Source organism: Malus sylvestris, chromosome 15, assembly GCF_916048215.2.
Source record: "Malus sylvestris chromosome 15, drMalSylv7.2, whole genome shotgun sequence".
Taxonomy (NCBI): Eukaryota; Viridiplantae; Streptophyta; class Magnoliopsida; order Rosales; family Rosaceae; genus Malus; species Malus sylvestris.
In genome coordinates, this window is record NC_062274.1 from 28,592,459 (window position 1) to 28,612,524 (window position 20,066).

General features: G+C 41.0%; 2 protein-coding genes across 2 annotated transcripts; both read right to left on the bottom strand.

Moving 5' to 3' along the window:
- On the bottom strand, positions 1-14,224 carry LOC126603238 (protein CROWDED NUCLEI 4). The gene is made up of 8 exons (XM_050270016.1): positions 13,779-14,224; positions 12,847-13,056; positions 12,510-12,763; positions 11,865-12,135; positions 11,693-11,776; positions 9,717-11,593; positions 9,282-9,585; positions 1-535 (listed from the first exon to the last, which is right to left on the bottom strand). Exons 1-7 carry the CDS (start codon positions 13,989-13,991, stop codon positions 9,336-9,338), a joined length of 3,159 nt encoding a protein of 1,052 aa, XP_050125973.1. The 5' UTR covers positions 13,992-14,224; the 3' UTR covers positions 1-535; positions 9,282-9,335.
- Positions 14,225-18,549: 4,325 nt separating this feature from the next.
- On the bottom strand, positions 18,550-19,113 carry LOC126602888 (DNA mismatch repair protein MSH2-like). The gene has a single exon (XM_050269717.1). The coding sequence runs from the start codon at positions 19,111-19,113 to the stop codon at positions 18,550-18,552; it is 564 nt and encodes a 187-aa protein (XP_050125674.1).
- Positions 19,114-20,066: the final 953 nt, after the last annotated feature.

Genomic DNA, 20,066 nt, shown 5'->3' on the forward strand with positions numbered 1-20,066 from the left:
TTAACTTACTCAACTAAGATTAATTAACGCTTGGCAAATCACTTACTGTTTACAAATGGTACTGCAACTTGAAATATAGTTGGCCTCTCGAAGTGTAGCAGCAACAACCAGACAAATCCCTTGATCATCAAACAAAATAAGGTCCTATATCTTACAAACAACATGCCACACCAAACTCCACGTTTCCCCTGAAGCACCAACTCCAAGGGGAAAACAAATATCATACCGGACGAACCAAACATTCACAAATTGTCCCACTCCAAACTAGATCTCATCAGCAAGAACGACTTCGCATTACTTACACGCACCTTAATGAAATTCAAAAAGCGATAACCAGTAGGGGTGGCACGATCTATTTCACCATCCAGGAAACAAACTAAAGTACACTATCAACAACCAAAGTTCTACCACTACTCTCTTTTTACCATGTAAGCTTTCTGATTTGTCTCTTCATATCTAAGCTTCTGTACACACTTTTCCAATATCATCTCACTCCGACTGCAAATTCTTTTTTCGTTATATCTTCCTCTTGAATCTGCATATCAACGCATTCATTAGTTTCAAAGCCATAACCGCAAGAAAATAAAGAGTACAGAAGCAGCGGTACGATTTCATAAATAGAAGATGCAAGGTCTGTGCAGTTCGCGCGGAACTGCATAGTTCCAAAGATTTTTGTCTAAAACTATTTTAACTGACTCATAAACTATCATGAATTTGACTCCAGTACAACTAGACTAAATTTTAGAGGGCTGGGAAACAACCATTCAATGCAGGCATAATATCTCCGCAAATAATGGTACGGAACAAAAATTGCAGCTCTGCTCAGATTCCAATACAACAACAACAACAACAACAACAAAGCCTTTTCCCACTAAGTGGGGTCGGCTATATGAATCCTAGAACGCCATTGCGCTCGGTTTTGTGTCATGTCCTCCGTTAGATCCAAGTACTCTAAGTCTTTTCTTAGAGTCTCTTCCAAAGTTGTCCTAGGTCTTCCTCTACCCCTTCGGCCCTGAACCTCTGTCCCGTAGTCACATCTTCGAACCGGAGCGTCAGTCGGCCTTCTTTGCACATGTTCAAAATCACCGGAGCCGATTTTCTCTCATATTTCCTACAATTTCGGCTACTCCTACTTTACCTCGGATATCCTCATTCCCAATCTTATCCTTTCTCGTGTGCCCACACATCCCACGAAGCATCCTCATCTCCGCTACACCCATTTTGTGTACGTGTTGATGCTTCACCACCCAACATTCTGTGCCATACAACATCGCTAGCCTTATTGCCGTCCTATAAAATTTTCCCTTGAGCTTCAGTGGCCTACGACGGTCACACAACACGCCGAATGCACTCTTTCCATCCAGCTCGTATTCTATGGTTGAGATCTCCATCTAATTCTCCGTTCTCTTGCAAGATAGATCCTAGGTAGCGAAAACGATCGCTTTTTGTGATCTTCGCTAGATTGCTCCGGTCATTAGTGTGGATAAGTATATAAATGGATAGAGATAGGAAAGCAAACACAAGATGTACGTGGTTCACCCAGATTGGCTACGTCCACGGAATAGAAGAGTTCTCATTAATTGTGAAGGGTTTACACAAGTACATAGGTTCAAGCTCTCATTTAGTGAGTACAAGTGAATGATTTAGTACAAATGACATTAGAAAATATTGTGGGAGAATGATCTCGTAATCACGAAACTTCTAAGTATCGGAGTGTGGTGTCGTCTTGACTTGCTTTATCTGTCTCATAGGTAGATGTGGCATCTTCTCTAGAAGTACTCTTCCTCCATCCAGGGGTGGTATCTTTAACTGGTGGAGATGCACAAGGTAATGTATCAATTTCACTTGAGGCTTACTTGTAGTTTCAGGCTTGGTCAAGCGCGATACAAACCATGTAGTAGGAGTCCCCCAAGTCGCCGAGCTAGGGGGTCTGCTGAAAGAGGTGACAGACAAGGTAAGCAATCAGAGCTCCGACTGATTGTTCACCTTCTCCCCATCTTGCAGCAGCATGAAGGATAAAGAGAAGAAAAATGAGAAGAGATGATATGAGATACTTTTGCTTTTGAAGAAGTAACTTTCCACAGGCTTATTCTTGAACTGAGCTGGAGAGTTTTCTGGTTTCCTCCAGAGTATAAGGCCGACTGAAGAATTTGAGGGTCAAAACAAGTCCATCAAATCTAGAGTACGTTCCACCCTGCTGATATGGGATACTTTTGCTTTTGACAGAGTAATGAATGTATCGGCACGTGTGCTGTTACGCTTGTCTCCACATGCTTCCTTGTATCCTTCGCACTTGCCCTATCTGTTCCTCAAGCAGATGCGGAATCTTCCCTGGAAACATAAGATGTTGAAGATGAGTACTCGAGAGCAATGCCAGGTAAGTAATCAGGTAAGGGGTTCCAGGCAGTCAGTTCCTGGCTGGAAGCTTGATTCCAAGTGCTGACTGATTGCTCTCTTTCTCCTTGTCTTGCAGGTAAAAACAAGGCCAAAAGAAAAGACAGGGAAAAAGCATGATATGGGATACTCTTGCTTTTAACCCTGATGATATGAGATATTCTTGCTCTAGTATAGCTTGTTTGCAGAGGTATTATCGGGGGGAAAGAAAGCTGAATATTTCGAAAGGCTTCGTTGGGAGTGCCCTCTCAGATATGATGAAGGGTTGAGCATTTTTGCAGGTCTGCCTGTCCGTTGGGTATGGAGGTCGACATATATAGGAGTCTCCCTAACAACAAGTAGTAATGCTATTCCTTTACCCTGCTTGGTCATAGCACGGTAGTGGGAGCTGCCAGTTTCACATGTTTTAACTCTGTCAGAGCACTTTGAAAAAGTGGTATGTGGTATCTGGCTCTCGAGATTCGGAGAACGATGCCTCTTCGATTTTTGAGAAAGCAATCATGCTGGAGGTATGACTCTCGAGATTCGGAAAGCAGTGTCTCTTCGATTTTTGAGGAAGTAATCATGTTGGGAGTCTGGCTCTCGAGATTCGGAGGGCGGTGCCTCTTCGATTTTGGAGCAAGCAATCTTGTTGGGAGTGTTGTCTCGAATGTGAGTAAAGGTTGGGCATGTTTGCTAGTCTACCTTGCCACGAAGCACAAAGGTTGACACACAGGGACTTTCCAATTATCCAGCAATGGTACTGTTCCTTTACCCTCTCTTCGATTTTGAGAAAGTAGTCATGTTGGGAGTCTGGCTCTCGAGATTCGGAGGACGGTGCCTCTTCGATTTTGGAGCAAGCAATCTTATTGGGAGTGTTTTCTCGAATGTGAGTAAAGGTTGGGCATGTTTGCTAGTCTACCTTGCCACGAAGCACAGAGGTTGACACACAGGGACTTTCCAATTATCCAGCAGTGGTACTGTTCCTTTACAGTTGTGGGTAATAATATGGTAGCTAGACCTTCAAAATTTATGTGTCTAAACTTTTGTTAGTGCTGTTTCTTTGCTATTCTTTTACCTTTCTTGGTCAGAGCGATGTAGTGGGAGCTGCAAGCTTCACGTGCTCAACTTTGGCAGAGAACTTTGGCAAAGTTATTTGTGGTACCCATGAGCTATTATTGCGTGTGGGAAGTGGGTGATTGAACAGTAAGATTCATGTGCTTTCTACTTCACCAGAAGTTTTCGACAGAATGCCCATAATTTCTGCAAAGCTGAGTGTGCGTGTGACAGGTGCTGACAAGGCTAGAAAAGTAGGTGCCTCTTCGATTTTTGAGATCGGCCCTCGTGGTCTCTGAGCAGCCCAGCTCTTGAGAAAGCGAGCGCCTCTTCGATTGATTCGGAGAACGATGCCTCATCGATTTTTGAGAAAGCAATCATGCTGGGGGTCTGGCTCTCGAGATTCGGGGAGCAGTGTCTCTTCGATTTTTGAGAAAGTAATCATGTTGGGAGTCTGGCTCTCGAGATTCGGAGGGCGGTGCCTCTTCGATTTTGGAGCAAGCAATCTTGTTGGGAGTGTTTTCTCGAATGTGAGTAAAGGTTGGGCATGTTTGCTAGTCTACCTTGCCACGAAGCACAGAGGTTGACACACAGGGACTTTCCAATTATCCAGCAATGGTACTGTTCCTTTACCCTCTCTTCGATTTTTAAGAAAGTAGTCATGTTGGGAGTCTGGCTCTCGAGATTCGGAGGACGGTGCCTCTTCGATTTTGGAGCAAGCAATCTTATTGGGAGTGTTTTCTCGAATGTGAGTAAAGGTTGGGCATGTTTGCTAGTCTACCTTGCCACGAAGCACAGAGGTTGACACACAGGGACTTTCCAATTATCCAGCAGTGGTACTGTTCCTTTACCCTTGTGGGTAATAATATGGTAGCTAGACCTTCAAAATTTATGGGTCGAAACTTTGTTAGTGCTGTTTCTTTGCTATTCTTTTACCCTTCTTGGTCAGAGCGATGTAGTGGGAGCTGCAAGCTTCACGTGCTCAACTTTGGCAAAGTTATCTGTGGTACCCATGAGCTATTGTTGCGTGTGGGAAGTGGGTGATTGAACAGTAAGATTCATGTGTTTTCTACTTCCCCAGAAGTCTTTGACAGAATGCCCATAATTTCCGCAAAACTGAGTGTGCGTGTGACAGGTGCTGACAAGGCTGGAAAAGGCTGGAAAAGTAGGTGCCTCTTCGATTTCTGAGATCGGCCCTCGTGGTCTCTGGGGAGCCCAGCTTTTGAGAAAGCGAGCGCCTCTTCGATTTTTGAGATCGGCCTTCGTGGTCTTTGAGCAGCCCAACTTTTGAGAAAGCAAACGCCTCTTCGATTTCTGAGATCAACCCTCGTGATCTCTAAGCAGCCCAGCTTTTGAGAAAGCAAACGCCTCTTCGATTTCTGAGCAGGCGCCTCTTCGATTTCTGAAGCTTCGTCGAGTGCAGATTTTTATAGGGGCTGGCATTAAGTTCCAAAGCACACTTGAATCTCCACCAGTAGAAGCTTCATTCTTGCACTTCTAAGATCTTGATTTGTCCGACCTCTTCTCTCTTCAACACCTTTGAAAATGTCTGGCCCCTCCGACCGTCGTTTTGACTTGAACCTTGTTGAAGAGGCAGCCCCGCCTTCTCCAGACAACATATGGCGCCCATCCTTCGTCTCCCCTACTGGTCCTCTTACCGTTGGGGATTCCGTGATGAAGAATGATATGACCGCTGCGGTGGTGGCCAGGAACCTTCTCACTCCCAAAGATAACAGACTACTTTCCAAACGGTCTGATGAGTTAGCTGTTAAGGATTCGCTGGCTCTCAGTGTTCAGTGTGCAGGTTCTGTGTCTAATATGGCCCAACGCCTATTTGCTCGAACCCGCCAAGTTGAATCATTGGCGGCTGAAGTGATGAGTCTCAAACAGGAGATTAGAGGGCTCAAGCATGAGAATAAACAGTTGCACCGGCTCGCACATGACTATGCTACAAACATGAAGAGGAAGCTTGACCAGATGAAGGAAACTGATGGTCAGGTTTTACTTGATCATCAGAGATTTGTGGGTTTGTTCCAAAGGCATTTATTGCCTTCGTCTTCTGGGGCTGTACCGCGTAATGAAGCTCCAAATGATCAACCTCTGATGCCTCCTCCTTCTAGGGTTCTGTCCAGTACTGAGGCTCCAAATGATCCCCCTCCGGTGCCTTCTCTTTCTGGGGCACTACCGACTGCTGAGACTTCTCCTAAGCAACCTTTGTGAAGGCTCCCTCCTGTGTGCTTATTTTGACTCATGTATATGTACATATTTGTAGCTTATCAGGGATATCAATAAATAAGCTTTCCTTCATTTCAACGTATTGTGTTAAATACCCCAAAGCCTTCTTCGCTAAGTTCTTTGAATTTTCTTTTGTTAAAGTTTGTATGTTGAAGCTTTCTGAGTGGAGCATGTAGGTTGGGGTAGTGTTCCCTTAATTTCCCGAGTGAGGAAAACTTCTCGGTTGGAGACTTGGAAAATCCAAGTCACTGAGTGGGATCGGCTATATGAATCTTAGAACGCCATTGTGCTCGATCCTGTGTCATGTCCTTCGTTAGATCCAAGTACTCTAAGTCTTTTCTTAGAGTCTCTTCCAAAGTTTTCCTAGGTCTTCCTCTACCCCTTCGGCCCTGAACCTCTGTCCCATAGTCGCATCTTCTAATCGGAACGTCAGTAGGCCTTCTTTGCACATGTCCAAACCACCGTAACCGATTTTCTCTCATCTTTCCTTCAATTTCGGCTACTCCTACTTTACCCCGGATATCCTCATTCCTAATCTTATCCTTTCTCGTGTGCCCACACATCCAACGAAGCATCCTCATCTCCGCTACACCCATTTTGTGTACGTGTTGATGTTTCACCGCCCAACATTCTGTGCCATACAGCATCGCCGGCCTTATTGCTGTCCTATAAAATTTTCCCTTGAGCTTCAGTGGCATACGGCGGTCACACAACACGCCGGATGCACTCTTCCACTTCATCCATCCAGCTTGTATTCTATGGTTGAGATCTCCATCTAATTCTCCGTTCTTTTGCAAGATAGATCCTAGGTAACGAAAACGGTCGCTCTTTGGTATTTCTTGATCTCCGATCCTCACCCCTAACTCGTTTTGGCCTCCATTTGCACTGAACTTGCACTCCATATATTCTGTCTTTGATCGGCTTAGGCGAAGACCTTTAGATTCCAACACTTCTCTCCAAAGGTTAAGCTTTGCATTTACCCCTTCCTGAGTTTCATCTATCAACACTATATCGTCTGCGAAAAGCATACACCAAGGAATATCATCTTGAATATGTCGTGTTAACTCATCCATTACCAACGCAAAAAGGTAAGGACTTAAGGATGAGCCTTGATGTAATCCTACAGTTATGGGAAAGCTTTCGGTTTGTCCTTCATGAGTTCTTACGGCAGTCTTTGCTCCTTCATACATATCCTTTATAGCTTGGATATATGCTACTCGTACTCCTTTCTTCTCTAAAATCCTCCAAAGAATGTCTCTTGGGACCCTATCATACGCTTTTTCCAAATCTATAAAGACCATGTGTAAATCCTTTTTCCCATCTCTATATCTTTCCATCAATCTTCGTAAGAGATAGATTGCCTCCATGGTTGAGCGCCCTGGCATGAACCCGAATTGGTTGTCCGAAACCCGTGTCTCTTGCCTCAATCTATGCTCAATGACTCTCTCCCAGAGCTTCATTGTATGACTCATTAGCTTAATACCCCTATAGTTCATGCAATTTTGTACGTCGCCCTTATTCTTGTAGATAGGCACCAAAGTGCTCATTCGCCACTCATTTGGCATCTTCTTCGTTTTCAAAATCCTATTGAAAAGGTCAGTGAGCCATGTTATACCTGTCTCTCCCAAAAGTTTCCACACTTCGATTGGTATATCGTCTGGGCCTATTGCTTTTTTATGCTTCATCTTCTTCAAAGCTACAACCACTTCTTCCTTCCGGATTCGACGATAAAAAGAGTAGTTTCTACACTCTTCTGAGTTACTCAACTCCCCTAAAGAAGCACTCATTTCATGTCCTTCATTGAAAAGATTATGAAAATAACCTCTCCATCTGTCTTTAACCGCGTTCTCTGTAGCAAGAACCTTTCCATCCTCATCCTTGATGCACCTCACTTGGTTTAGGTCCCTTGTCTTCTTTTCCCTTGCTCTAGATAGTTTATAGATATCCAACTCTCCTTCTTTGGTATCTAGTCGTTTATACATATCGTCGTAAGCCGCTAACTTAGCTTCTCTGACAGCTTTCTTCGCCTCTTGCTTCGCTTTTCTATACCTTTCACCATTTTCATCGGTCCTCTCCTTGTATAAGGCTTTACAACATTCCTTCTTAGCCTTCACCTTTGTTTGTACCTCCTCATTCCACCACCAAGATTCCTTTTGGTGTGGGGCAAAGCCCTTGGACTCTCCTAATACCTCTTTTGCTACTTTTCGGATACAACTAGCCATGGAATCCCACATTTGGCTAGCTTCCCCCTCTCTATCCCACACACATTGGGTGATTACCTTCTCTTTGAAAATGGTTTGTTTTTCTTCTTTTAGATTCCACCATCTAGTCCTTGGGCACTTCCAAGTCTTGTTCTTTTGTCTTACTCTTTTGATATGTACATCCATCACCAACAAGCGATGTTGATTAGCCACGCTCTCTCCTGGTATAACTTTGCAATCCTTACAAGTTATACGATCCCCTTTCCTCATTAGAAGAAAATCTATTTGTGTTTTTGACGACCCACTCTTGTAGGTGATCACATGTTCTTCTCTCTTCTTAAAGAAGGTGTTGGCTAAGAAGAGATCATATGCCATTGCAAAATCCAAGATAGCTTCCCCATCCTCGTTTCTCTCCCCAAAACCATGGCCACCATGAAAACCTCCATAGTTGCCTGTCTCCCTGCCCACGTGTCCATTTAAATCTCCTCCTATAAATAACTTCTCCGTCTGAGCAATTCCTTGCACTCTGCTCAGATTCCAATAGAACTTAAAAAATCAAAATTGATAGAAAATAGATTTTCCTTCAGCCATAACAAAAGGGATTAAACATCACAAGCAATAATTGACATCAAGCGAAACAACAAAATTATCGCACTTTAATACAGAGATTTTGTGCCTTAACATAATACAGTTAACCGACAAACTCTTAACTTTTTATTGGGGAAATGGGGTCTGGAATGACAATCACAGAGAAATTAAAACTAACTATTCCTTCCAGTAAGATAATCTTCTGAGAGATATCCGCACACTCCATCAGATCCCATAATTTATGCATACTTTTCACAGCATATTTATAGGAATCATTGAAGAATCCAAATATGTCTGAAACAATATTAACCGCATAGAATGAAAAAATGTTATCTGGATATCAAGCAACTCCTAAGCATTGCCAGAACAAAATACCTTTTTATAAACCTAAATCCGGTTTTATACTTACATTAAAATCAATCCTATTCAACAACTGACATCACCCCACAGCCAACAAAAGCACACACGATTAATTGATATAATCCAAATAAAAAATTATTGATGTTAAACAATCAAAAGCACAACTTCAAAAAATAATAAGAAACACATAATCATGATTTTAGTAGAGGCCTTCAAGAACGTTCAAATCAGTGGGAGCAATCCTGCTTATTGTTAACTTAACTGACACAATCAATTCCATGTCCTTTCTGTTGATGCTAGCAACGTAAACACTTCAAATTGCAATATATGCAAACATAATTATCACACAAAGCATCCCATGCAAAGACATTATATGATTAAGAAGCAGAATTTAATGCTTTACATCCGCAAGGAAAAACATCAGAGCAGGCATAATTAAATAATACCTGGCAGTGGTCTAAATAATACCTGGCAGTGGTCAACAACTTGTCCAGCATCCCCCAAGTTCAATTCTTGTATCTTTTACCGAGCCTTAGTGTCACAGGGCAAGACACCATTCTTTACATGGTGTGGTTCCACAACAGAATTCTGTGCCTCGAATTTGTCTTCATTGGAAAGAGTGCCAGTTACACTCTCCTCAAAAATCACTTCAGTAACCTTTGTGACTTTATCTACTATTAAAACACTACCCTCTTCAGCACCTTCACGAAATTGATCAGATGGCACTGATACATGCTGATCCTCCAGCACTTTTTCCTGAGTTGATGCAACACTGAAGCCAAAATACATATATGACTCAGTTCAAAATTTTCTCAAACAATTGAAGTAGATGAAATGATGAATTATTAAGGTACTTTTACCAGAGATACTGGCAAAAGACAGTAAAGAGTTTAAGTGTTATACCAGTGGCTAATGGCATGTTCTGAGGAGTTCACAATGGCATCCTGCTGTTGCCTCCTTTTCTTAACATTCTGCCTAGGCTCAAGTACTGGATCAAAACAGCCATTGGATGATGATTTGTCCACTCTTCTTTTTCTTCCTCCCTTGAAGACTTGTTCAGAGACTACAGGGTCACAACTTTCACCATCAACTTCCTTAATTTCAGAATCCTTTGTTCCATTTGCAATGTCACCAACAAAGGGAACTTCAACAATAACCTTTGGTCCACCAAAAGCACTCTGTCTCTTGCTGGAAAATGCAGGTGAACTGCCATTTCCCATGTACCGATGCCCATCATATTTACTTGATGTTTCTACCTGTTCAGTTACTGTCAAGTTTGTTTTTCCCCGAGAGATCTCATGGCTTTCTTCAAATTCCAATTGTTGCTTCTCAGAAGAGTTTTTAGAGAACAATTCCGTGCAACGTCTTAACCACGAGAAACGAGCAGAACTGGAAGGAGACAACCCTGTCTTTAGCATGGATGGGATGCTAATGTTGGCAGCATTTACTTCATTATGCGAATTAACATCGGTGTCTCGTACAGATGTTGTCTGCTTCAAATATCGTCTAGAAGTTTTCCGGCTGCGAGGCCCCAAATTAGATTGTTGCATGTCAGCCACAGATGCACTATCTAAAGCAGCCTTCAAATGTTCCAGTTCCTTCAGGTGTTGGATATGACCAAGAATCTCTCCTCTATCAGCGTGCAATAATTCCCTCTGTTCTTTTAGTTTCTCCCTCTGAACCTTCAGTTCCTCAATCGAATTATTTAGCTCTGCCCATTCACGATCCCTTCGCTCACGATCCAAATTTATCTCTATTCTCTCAGACTCAAGCTTTTTCCTTTCTAGAGCAACCTGCTCTCTCTCTTTTGCTGCTTCTTCCTTAAGGGAGCTGATATTCTGAACTTCATTTTTCTTTTCTTGCTCAAAGGCAATCTCCTTTTCCTTCAATGAACATTCTAACTCTTCATGTTTTTTATCTATACAGTTCTCCAACTCTCCCTTCCGTATCTCAATTTCCAGTAAGAAATCTGCACGCTCCTTCTGCATCTTACTGAACCACTCAGTACGCTCATGGACCATCTTACTCATGAAGTCCTCCCGCTCACTGACAAGTGATTCCACATCCCGTTTGTGCTGATCTCGCATTTCATCCTTCTCTCGCCTCAGGTTGTCATGCTCATCCTTGATAAATTTTGAGAACGCCAACCTCTCCTCTGATACACGCTCCACTTCCTTACGCAGTTCTTCTCTCTTTTCATCAATCAATTCCCACTCAGATTCAAACTTGGCTTTCTCTATAGCCAATTCATCTGCCTCCGCCATCAACTCTAGCTTTTGAGCCCTGACTAAATCTATTTCTTCTTTAAGCTTCATCTCAAGATCCGATAGCTCACTTGTTTCAGATTTCAAAAGCTCAAACCTCTCCCTAGCACAATCAAGTTGTTTCCTTTTTTCTTCAAGTGAATCCAAGGAGCTTTGAAGTTCTAGCTTCATTTTGATAATTTCTTCCTTTTCTCTTTGCAAAATACCACTATTCATCTCAAACTCCTTCTCAGCCTCTCTTAAAGTTTTTTCTTTCTTGCCAACAAGATTTGACATGCCTGTCACTTCTTTCTCCCTATCCACCAATGCCCTCAATTGAACTTCCAATTCATGCTCCCTTTCACGCAGTAGGTCATCCCGTTGACTGAGATCCACCTCCCTCAACTCCCAAGCCCGTCTCTTGGCCTCAATTTCATCTTCAAATGATTTCCGCTTGATGTCCAGCTCCGTTTCCAATTCAGATTTCTTTTTCCTCAAATCAGCTTCGTGACTTGCTATGGCTTTCTTAATCACATCCTGGACCATCCATATAAGACTGAGGTTAAGAAAGAATTAACAGATATTAAGTCAACATCAGAACAAATTTAACAGGAAATAGACTATTAAATTACTCACAGATTCCTTGCTCACAAGTTTTTCCTGCAAAGCAAGTATCTCTTGCTCTTTTTTGTTCAATAGAGCTTCTCTTCTGGTCAATGCCTGCAATCACTCGAAACAGAATCACACTAGTGAAGATTTCAATAAACAAATAACATTCGGATTGGGAAAAAAATTTAAAAATGCGAACCTCCTCTCTATTAATAAGGGAAGCCTCAGTCAGATCCAGATTCAATTTCCCATCATTTAGGGCTCTACGCTCTTTCTCAATCTTTGTTTTTACGTCTTCTAACTCTTTTTCAAGTCGATTCAGTTCCTGAGATCGACCAAATATGAAATCCTCCCTTTGGTTAAGCAGAGCTTGTGCATCAAGTAATCTGTCTTGTTCTTGCTGCAAGGATTTCTGCCTTTCACTTAAAGATTGTCTCTCAAGGCTTATCTCTTTCTCTTTTGTTTCACAACTACAAAATCAAAAGAAAATCAAAATCAATAAAGTCCCAAAAAAAAAAAAAAAATCTACTGATGTTATGCATAGAAGATACAGAAATTGTGTATTGAGCTAGCCTGCCTAGAACAGCACTCACCTAAAGGACCTACATTGAGGGATGGGTGGGGGACAATGCATTTAATGGCAAGATTTAATACAACTGTTGAATTAATAATTCATTTTAAGTGAATCCATCCCTTGATGCATTGTTCCTCACTTGTCCCTCATTCAAGCCCCGCAAATGAGAATTTGTCTGAAATGTATTTATCTGACAGGTGATGGTAAAGCTGACAGATTCTAAGACTGAGAAAGTTAATCATTATTTTAAAAATAACTTAAAACACATACTCCGTCTTGAAGGCCAGAATGTTCCTCCTAAGATCATCTTCACGAGCTTCGACTTCTTGCATCTTTCTTTCAGCAATATGGTGAAAACGACAAGCTTCTGCTTGCAAAGATTCCGCTGCATGCAGCTTTACCTCAGCATCAGTGAATTTCTTCTGAGCCTCCTCCACCATATTCTGTGCTTCGGCCAATTTACAGTCAGCTGCAACCTTTGTTTCAGCAGATTCTGCACGCAGCTCATGCATCGCCTTCTCAATCTACATTTCCATGCAAGAACATGTTATCATCACATGCAAATGAAGGAGATGGTTACCATAAAGATTCTCAGTCGAAAGCTTACACTAGCTATACACTCTTCCTTGACTCCTACTGTCTTTTTTAGGCACTCCTCCCGTTTCCTTGCATCAGCCAAAGCAGATAAATGTGCAGCTTGATCACACTTATGCAGAAGTCCAGCTGTCTCGGCAGAGGCTTTAATTTGATCATAATTGGATGCCAACTCCTTTCTTTCCAATATAAGAAGGCCCATGTGGTGTTGGTGGTCAAAAATCTAAATTAAACTAAACTGGTCAGCAAAACAACAAAAAGAAAATTTTCTACCACACACAAAAATATATGAACAACATATTCAAGTTTCTCACTTCAAAAAAAAAAAAAAAAAAAAAATTAAAGAATATCCCCACCACCAAAAGTAATACCACAAAAAAGACTCAATGTTGTACTTTCCTAGAAAGAAAAAAAAATTTATGATCCATTCATTATATTGGTTTTCTGTGGTCCAAGTAGAAATTGATATCGACTTATGCCATTTCTTCTTCGGATCAAATAGAATAGTTTTCTTATCAGGACTCATTGTATACATACCAACATGTCCAAGCACATTCTATTACGATATTCATTTTCTGAGACCAATCAAAACTCACTAGAAAGGATATAATTTTTTTTTTTTTCAACTATTTCATTTATCTATCTCCAACCTTTACCAGCCATAGAATCGAATCGAATCAAACAGAGAAACTAACAAGAAACTCATCTATATAAAAAATTGAACTCAACCTACATTCGGCAAATTGTATTCCTTATTTAAAATTAAAAAAAAAATTGAATTCCGTTAATTTCCAAATCCTACATTCGGCCAATACACACCTCCCACAAACTATATCCAAAAAATTCAACTAAACAAAATACCCACGGTTGGAATTAGAGAGTAGAATTCAAAAATTCAAATTTCAAAACACAAAATTCAAAATTGTACAGAGTTGAGAAAACAACCTCGGCTTCAAGCTTCGCAATATACGTGATGAGCGCCGCCTTGTCCCTCCGCTTAATCGATTCTTCGTCAAAGCCGGCTTCTTTAAGGCGCTTCCAGATCGTTTCATCGCTGACGGAGCCAGGGCTCTGCAAAATCCTAGAGCCCGGAGTTATTGAGAGAGCTCTGGCGGAACTCGGCGTCCTCCCGAAGGGTTCCGACTGTGGAGACGCCATTACGATGTCGGATCACGGGTTCAGTACCACGAAACGAAACCCTAGATTCTCTCTCAGCACCTTTTGATCTCCCACTCCGCAGCTTTTTCTTGAACTTTCCCTCTCCTCACTCACTCTCTTTTTCGAAGCGAAGTTCTTTCTTCTTCCTCTCTCTCTTTATCTATCTCTCCTCTCTCTGCTTTTTGGATGCCTTTGTCCCGTGCGTTGGGTCAGCAGAGCTTTTTACTCTTTGGACTGAGTTGGGTGAGCTTTTGTATGATAGGAGAGCCGACGTCGTTTAAAGAGGGTATTGGTAATTAAGCCGCCTTTTAATTCTCCGATTAGCGGCACAAATTGTGATTTAATATTCAATTTACTTGGGGAATGTGACGTGCGAGACGGGATCCCACTGTTCCAATAGAAGCTAACTGGAGTCAACTTTCCACGTCATCAATTTGGTTAAATGTTATTTAATTTGGATTTTCAACATTTTTTTAAACTATCTACACTAGTCTCGCAATGAACTAGCACTAATGTGATTCAAATTCGCATTTGGTAAGAAATTGAATTTAAAACCTATCACTTACATGTGAAGAAGAATATCATTAGACCGTAATACTAAGTGGCTAGATTTTCAACATTTGGTAGAAAAGAAAAAAAATGATATCCTTTCTAGTAAATAGCGAATTCGATGCCAAATTAGGCTGCCTATTGTGTAGCTTAGCTGAACTCTCCCTCTTCTTAGTATAAAAATATCGATGTATTAAAAAAAATAAAAGATATTCCACGACAATTGATGACAGACTAATTTTTTTCTCTCCATGTAACCCATATACCACTTGTCTACTGCAACATATTTTCAGCACTCGTATCAACCGCTAAAATAGTGTTTGATACACCAAATAAATATATGCGCAGAAGATAAAACTCGAATTGAATGTCTAAATCTTTGTTTGGTTTCTAATATACTAACCCCTCGAGTTCACGAATTTAATATGTAATGTCAGCAGAAAGAATGGGGGCTCTAGGGTTTATGGGTAAGAAGGATTGGGGAAAGGAAATAAATTAGGGTTGAGTATTTAGAGAAAATAAAAACTTTGTTCAATAAAGGGATTAGATGGTCTCCGATCATAAGTTCGAAGAGGGTTATACAAATCGTCGGCAATGAGCCCTTTCAGTTGGATTAGCAGGTTATTTAGATGTCTGCAATCTACTCGTGCAAAAGTCCTTCAATTTGACTGGTTGTGGGAGGTGTGTACCTTGTAGTGTTTAGGGTTCTATATGGTTGAGAGTATTAAACGACAATTGAGTAGGATTATTGGTTTTGATTCAATTGACTGGGGGCTGGAACTTGACTTGCCTGAATATGTTTGCTGGTATTTGTATGCTTAATCACCAGAATGTAGTGACTCATGAAGGAAGTACCGGACCCTTTTTGTTTATGTGAAGCTAAAATGAATTTGGATAAGATCCCAAGGAACTTCCATGACAAAGTTTTTGATATGGTGTTTTGTTGTAATCCCACTTCAAGGGCTGGTGGGTTATGCTTCATTGGTGATTCCAATAATCTTGTGGATGTGTCAAAAAAAAGAGGAGGTTGTCAAAATACGACGACTTACATGAACAATTTTATTAACTTCTTGAATAAGAGAAACCTTATATCGTTGAATATGATGAGAGTTCCTTATACTTTGATGTAACGGTCACTCTAATGGTACTAGAATCTATGAAAAACTTGATCAAGGTATTGTTAACATTTACTGGCTAACTAAGTACTCTGATTACAATCTTCATAATTATCCAATTTATGGTTCTAATCATGGCCACATTCTGTTAACCTACGACATGATTAATGAAATTAAAATAACCCCTTTTAAATTTGGAGCAGTGTGGCTTCTTCTTCCCGAGTTCAAGGATTTTGTTAAAAATGCATGGCGTTGTAATGGGGAGTTTGCCCCAATTGATAAATTTAGGACATGTGCTGCTAAGGGTGGGTTCGGTTCAATTTTTTTTCGGTTTGGTTTTTTCCGGTTCGGTTTCGATTTATTTTCAAAAAACGAAAAAATTTGAAATCTTAAATTTTAACATATCCAACACAATCATAACATAAATATTCCGACTAGACTTAGAGATAATGAAAATAAACATTTAAAGTTCAACTAGAATTATAACATAAAGGTTTTTTTTTTTAATATTTTGGGTTTAAAGTTTAACTGTAAATAGATTTCTTTTTAGACGATGATGATGGAGTACGACCTTATTCATTCCTCTCTCTCTCTCTCTCTCTCATAAACATTCTATAATATACTATTTATTTTGATTATTGTCTAGGTAACAATTTTTGATATTTTCTTTATCTTTATGGTCCGAATTTTTTTTATCCATATATATGGTTACATAATATAATTTCTACATTATGTGTTCAGCTTCTCCCACCAGCAAATTTTGAAGAGGTGTCATCAATATTTTTGAATATATTGATATACTTTTCAAAATTGTTAGGCCACGGAAGCTACTATACTTGGCCATAGGTGAGAAAGTTTGAATTTTGTTTTTGATCTCGTAGTTTTTAATAAACTCATGAGACTTTTATACGTTGTTTGCTTTCCCTAATCAACTGCAGTGCAGTTGAGATATGTGTTCTTATATACGTGTTACACTTAATGATATAAACTAGATATATTGCATGTAATGGTATAAGTTCTAATTTTTGTTGTAGATGTAGAAGCTGAGAAGACAAATTGAATTGGAAAGTGTTGATGCACAAAACCGGAGGCCTTGGAACAACGTAAATCCGACCGTGAATCTACATGAAATGTAAATGACACAAGATGTATAATGGTTTACCCCAAGGTTTGGGCTACGTCCACACTGATTGTATTTATCTGAGAGTATTTATGAGGGAGAGAGTGTGAGAGCTTTGCTCTAGATAGGAGAGACTTAGGGTTTGTGAGGGTGAGGATGACCTTTTATAGAATAAGGGCTCCTCCCCTAATTACATATTTGCCCCTTCCTTTATTACATAATTACATTTAAGTCCCCCGAGTATTTATACAAGGTCTAAATACGAGGCCCTAAATATGGTATAAACAGTAGTCCCCCAAGTCTTCAATCAAAAGAGTCTTTTGGCTGGAGACTTGAAATTCAGTCCATGTGTGGGCCGAAGTAACTAGATGTTGTCTTGAACTGATGCTCGATATGAGGCAGTGCTCAATCTGAAATGACGCTCAACTAGAAGTAGCACATGCTGCGAGGCTGCTCGGCTCGTGGCTTATGTTGCCTTGGTTGGCTCGGCTTGCGGCATTTGAAGGTGAGGGAGTCCCTTTTATAGAATAAGGGCTTGCTCCTCAATACATAAATGATGGTCTAGAGTTGATGCTCTCTAATGATGGTGAGGGAGCCTCTTTTATAGAATAAGGGCTCGTTCCTCAATACATAAATGATGGGCTAGAGTTGATGCTCGCGGCGAGGCGGTTGCTCAGTAGGTGGCGATGCTCTCTAATGGTGGTGAGGGAATCCCTTTTATAGAATAATGGCTCGCTCCTCAGTACATGAATAATGGGTGCTCTCTAATGAAAGTGAGGGAGTCCCTTTTATTGAATAAGGGCTCGCTCCTCAATACATAAATAATGGGCTAAGTCCCACAAGTATTTTTCATGAGGCCTAGTTGAGGCCCAATTGAGGCCCAATATATGGTACATAATGTAGTCCCCCAAGTCTTCGGTCAATAGAGTCTGTTGGCTGGAGACTTCAAATTGAATCCATGTATGGGCCGAAGTGGCAGTTGTTCAAAGGTGGTATTTGTATACCCTGCACTGAAGCTTTGTAGGTGAAGCTTTGCAAGTGAAGCTTTGAAGTTAGAGTTCTGTAAATGAAGCTTTCGAAGCTGGAGCTTTTGTAAATGAAGCTTTTGAAGCTAGAGCTCTGTAAATAAAGCTTTTGAAGCTGATTGACATGAGTGATGCTCATGGATGTTGTCATGAGTGATGCTCATGGATGTTAACATGAGTGATGCTCATGAATGTTGACATGAATGATGGTCATGAATATTTATGTATGATTGTCATGAGTGATGCTCATGAATGTTTATGTATGAATGACATGAGTAATGCTTATGTATAATTTGGAGTACTGTACGTACTTTTGATCACCTGGTTGGTGGCATGAAGGAGAGTACGGGTTGTACATTTCATCCCCTGGTTGATGGCATGAATGGCTAGTTGCCAAATGATATTAGAGTACGGGTTGTACATTTGATCACCTGGCTAGCGATAATAGCGACGGGTTGCCGAATAATTGTGGAGTACTGGGCGTACTTTTAATCACTTGGTTGGTGGTAATAGCGGCGGGTTGCCGAATAATTGTGGAGTACTGAGTGTACTTTTGATGACCTGGTTGGTGCTATTTCGAGCTTATGGGCTTTCGTCCTCTACAACATGCCAGCCCATTTGTTTTGGGCTTTGCCGTTTTTTTTTTTTTTGATCCTTTGATGGGGTTTGTACATATTACCCTCTGATAGGGTTTATACAGATGTTTCCGAAAGATAATAAAAATAACTTACATTATTCTAGTGGTGTGTTTATTTCTTGCTTTTGCATGCTCCCCTTTTGCTTTCTCTTTTCCCTTTCTTTTTCTTTTTCTGCGTAGGCGCAGTGGATTTTGATCTAAATCTGCCAATAGTATTGCTTCTGTCAATGCTTTTGCTTTTCTTCTTTGTGAGCACATGACCTTTCCAGATATGGTTTGGTGTCGTCTTTGAAGATGTCTTCTCTCTTTGCTTTCTGCTTTTGTTTCCCATGTGCTCTCGATGAGAGCCTCTGTTTTTCTTTCTCTTTTTGTGTTGTCCCCTATGTGCTACCCCATGATTCTCCATTTTTCTTTTTCTTTTTCTTTTGCATCTCTCTCTTTCGGCCTGGTTGCTGCTAGGGGTGCCTGGAGTAGCAGAGAAATCCTCCAATTCAGCAGCTTTTTCTTGAGTAAGGGAAACAACACTTTCAGGAAAGTTTGCAAACTCTGCAACCTGAATACCGAAACTTTGATCACAAGCTCCTGGCTCAACCTTGTACAGCATAGTTAACTTACGGCTTGATGAGTCAATATGCGCATTGACATGATAGTTTGCTACGCCAACAATTTGCTTCATACTAGCTTCTTGAACGCCATTTTCATGAGCTAATTCAACTAATTCATGGAAGCGGGTTGCAAACAACGTAGGTGCTTTAATCACTTCAACAAGGTGTTCACAAATGGCCCAAGCTAAACCGAATCCATCATAAGTTGAAGTCCCTTGGTTTAATTCATCGATGATTATCAGTGACTTGTCTGTAGCTCATTTCAGTATAGATGCAGTCTCAAGCATTTCTTGCATAAAGGTAGAAACCCTACGTAGTTGGCAGTCACCAGCTCCCACCCGTGCAAAAATGCAATCGCTAACAGAAATATTAGTTGCTTCACAAGGAATGAAACAACCAACTTGTGCAATATTTGGCGTGACTGGAATAGCAGAGAAATCCTCCAATTCAACAGCTTTTTCAGCATCTGCAGGTGGAATAGCAGAGAAATCCTCCAATTCAACAGCTTTTTCAGCATCTGCAGGTGTTTGGTTTTTGTGTGAGGTACGGCGCGAAGGGGGTCAGGTGGCTCTGCTGGTTCTGCTCATTGGAGAAGTCAAGCAAGTCGTGCAGGGTCTCCAGAAGGTTGGGATCAAACCCCATGTTCCTCAAGCTCATACCCTGGTTCATCACCTCCATACTCGTGACAAAGATGATCAGATACAAAACTCATTTGACAGCTGTTTGTGTGGTCTGTTCTTCACTTGTTCCGTGGAGATGGAGATCGATTGTTTTTTTCCCTGAGGGTAGTAAAGTCCCAAAGCGGGAAAAGTGTCAACGAGTCAAACCCGAACCTTAGCTCAATGCAGGTTTTCAACTCGTCGAGGTCTTCGTTAACGATGTTTTTGCTTCGCTGGAGGTTCAATATGTCGTTGATTTTCTTGCAGCGGTGTCCTACCTCGTCGTTGTGTGCATCCGGGGACCATGATCACTGCTTGTAAAGCGGTGGAGGAGGAGACGGCATGTGGGGTTCAGACATGGGTGT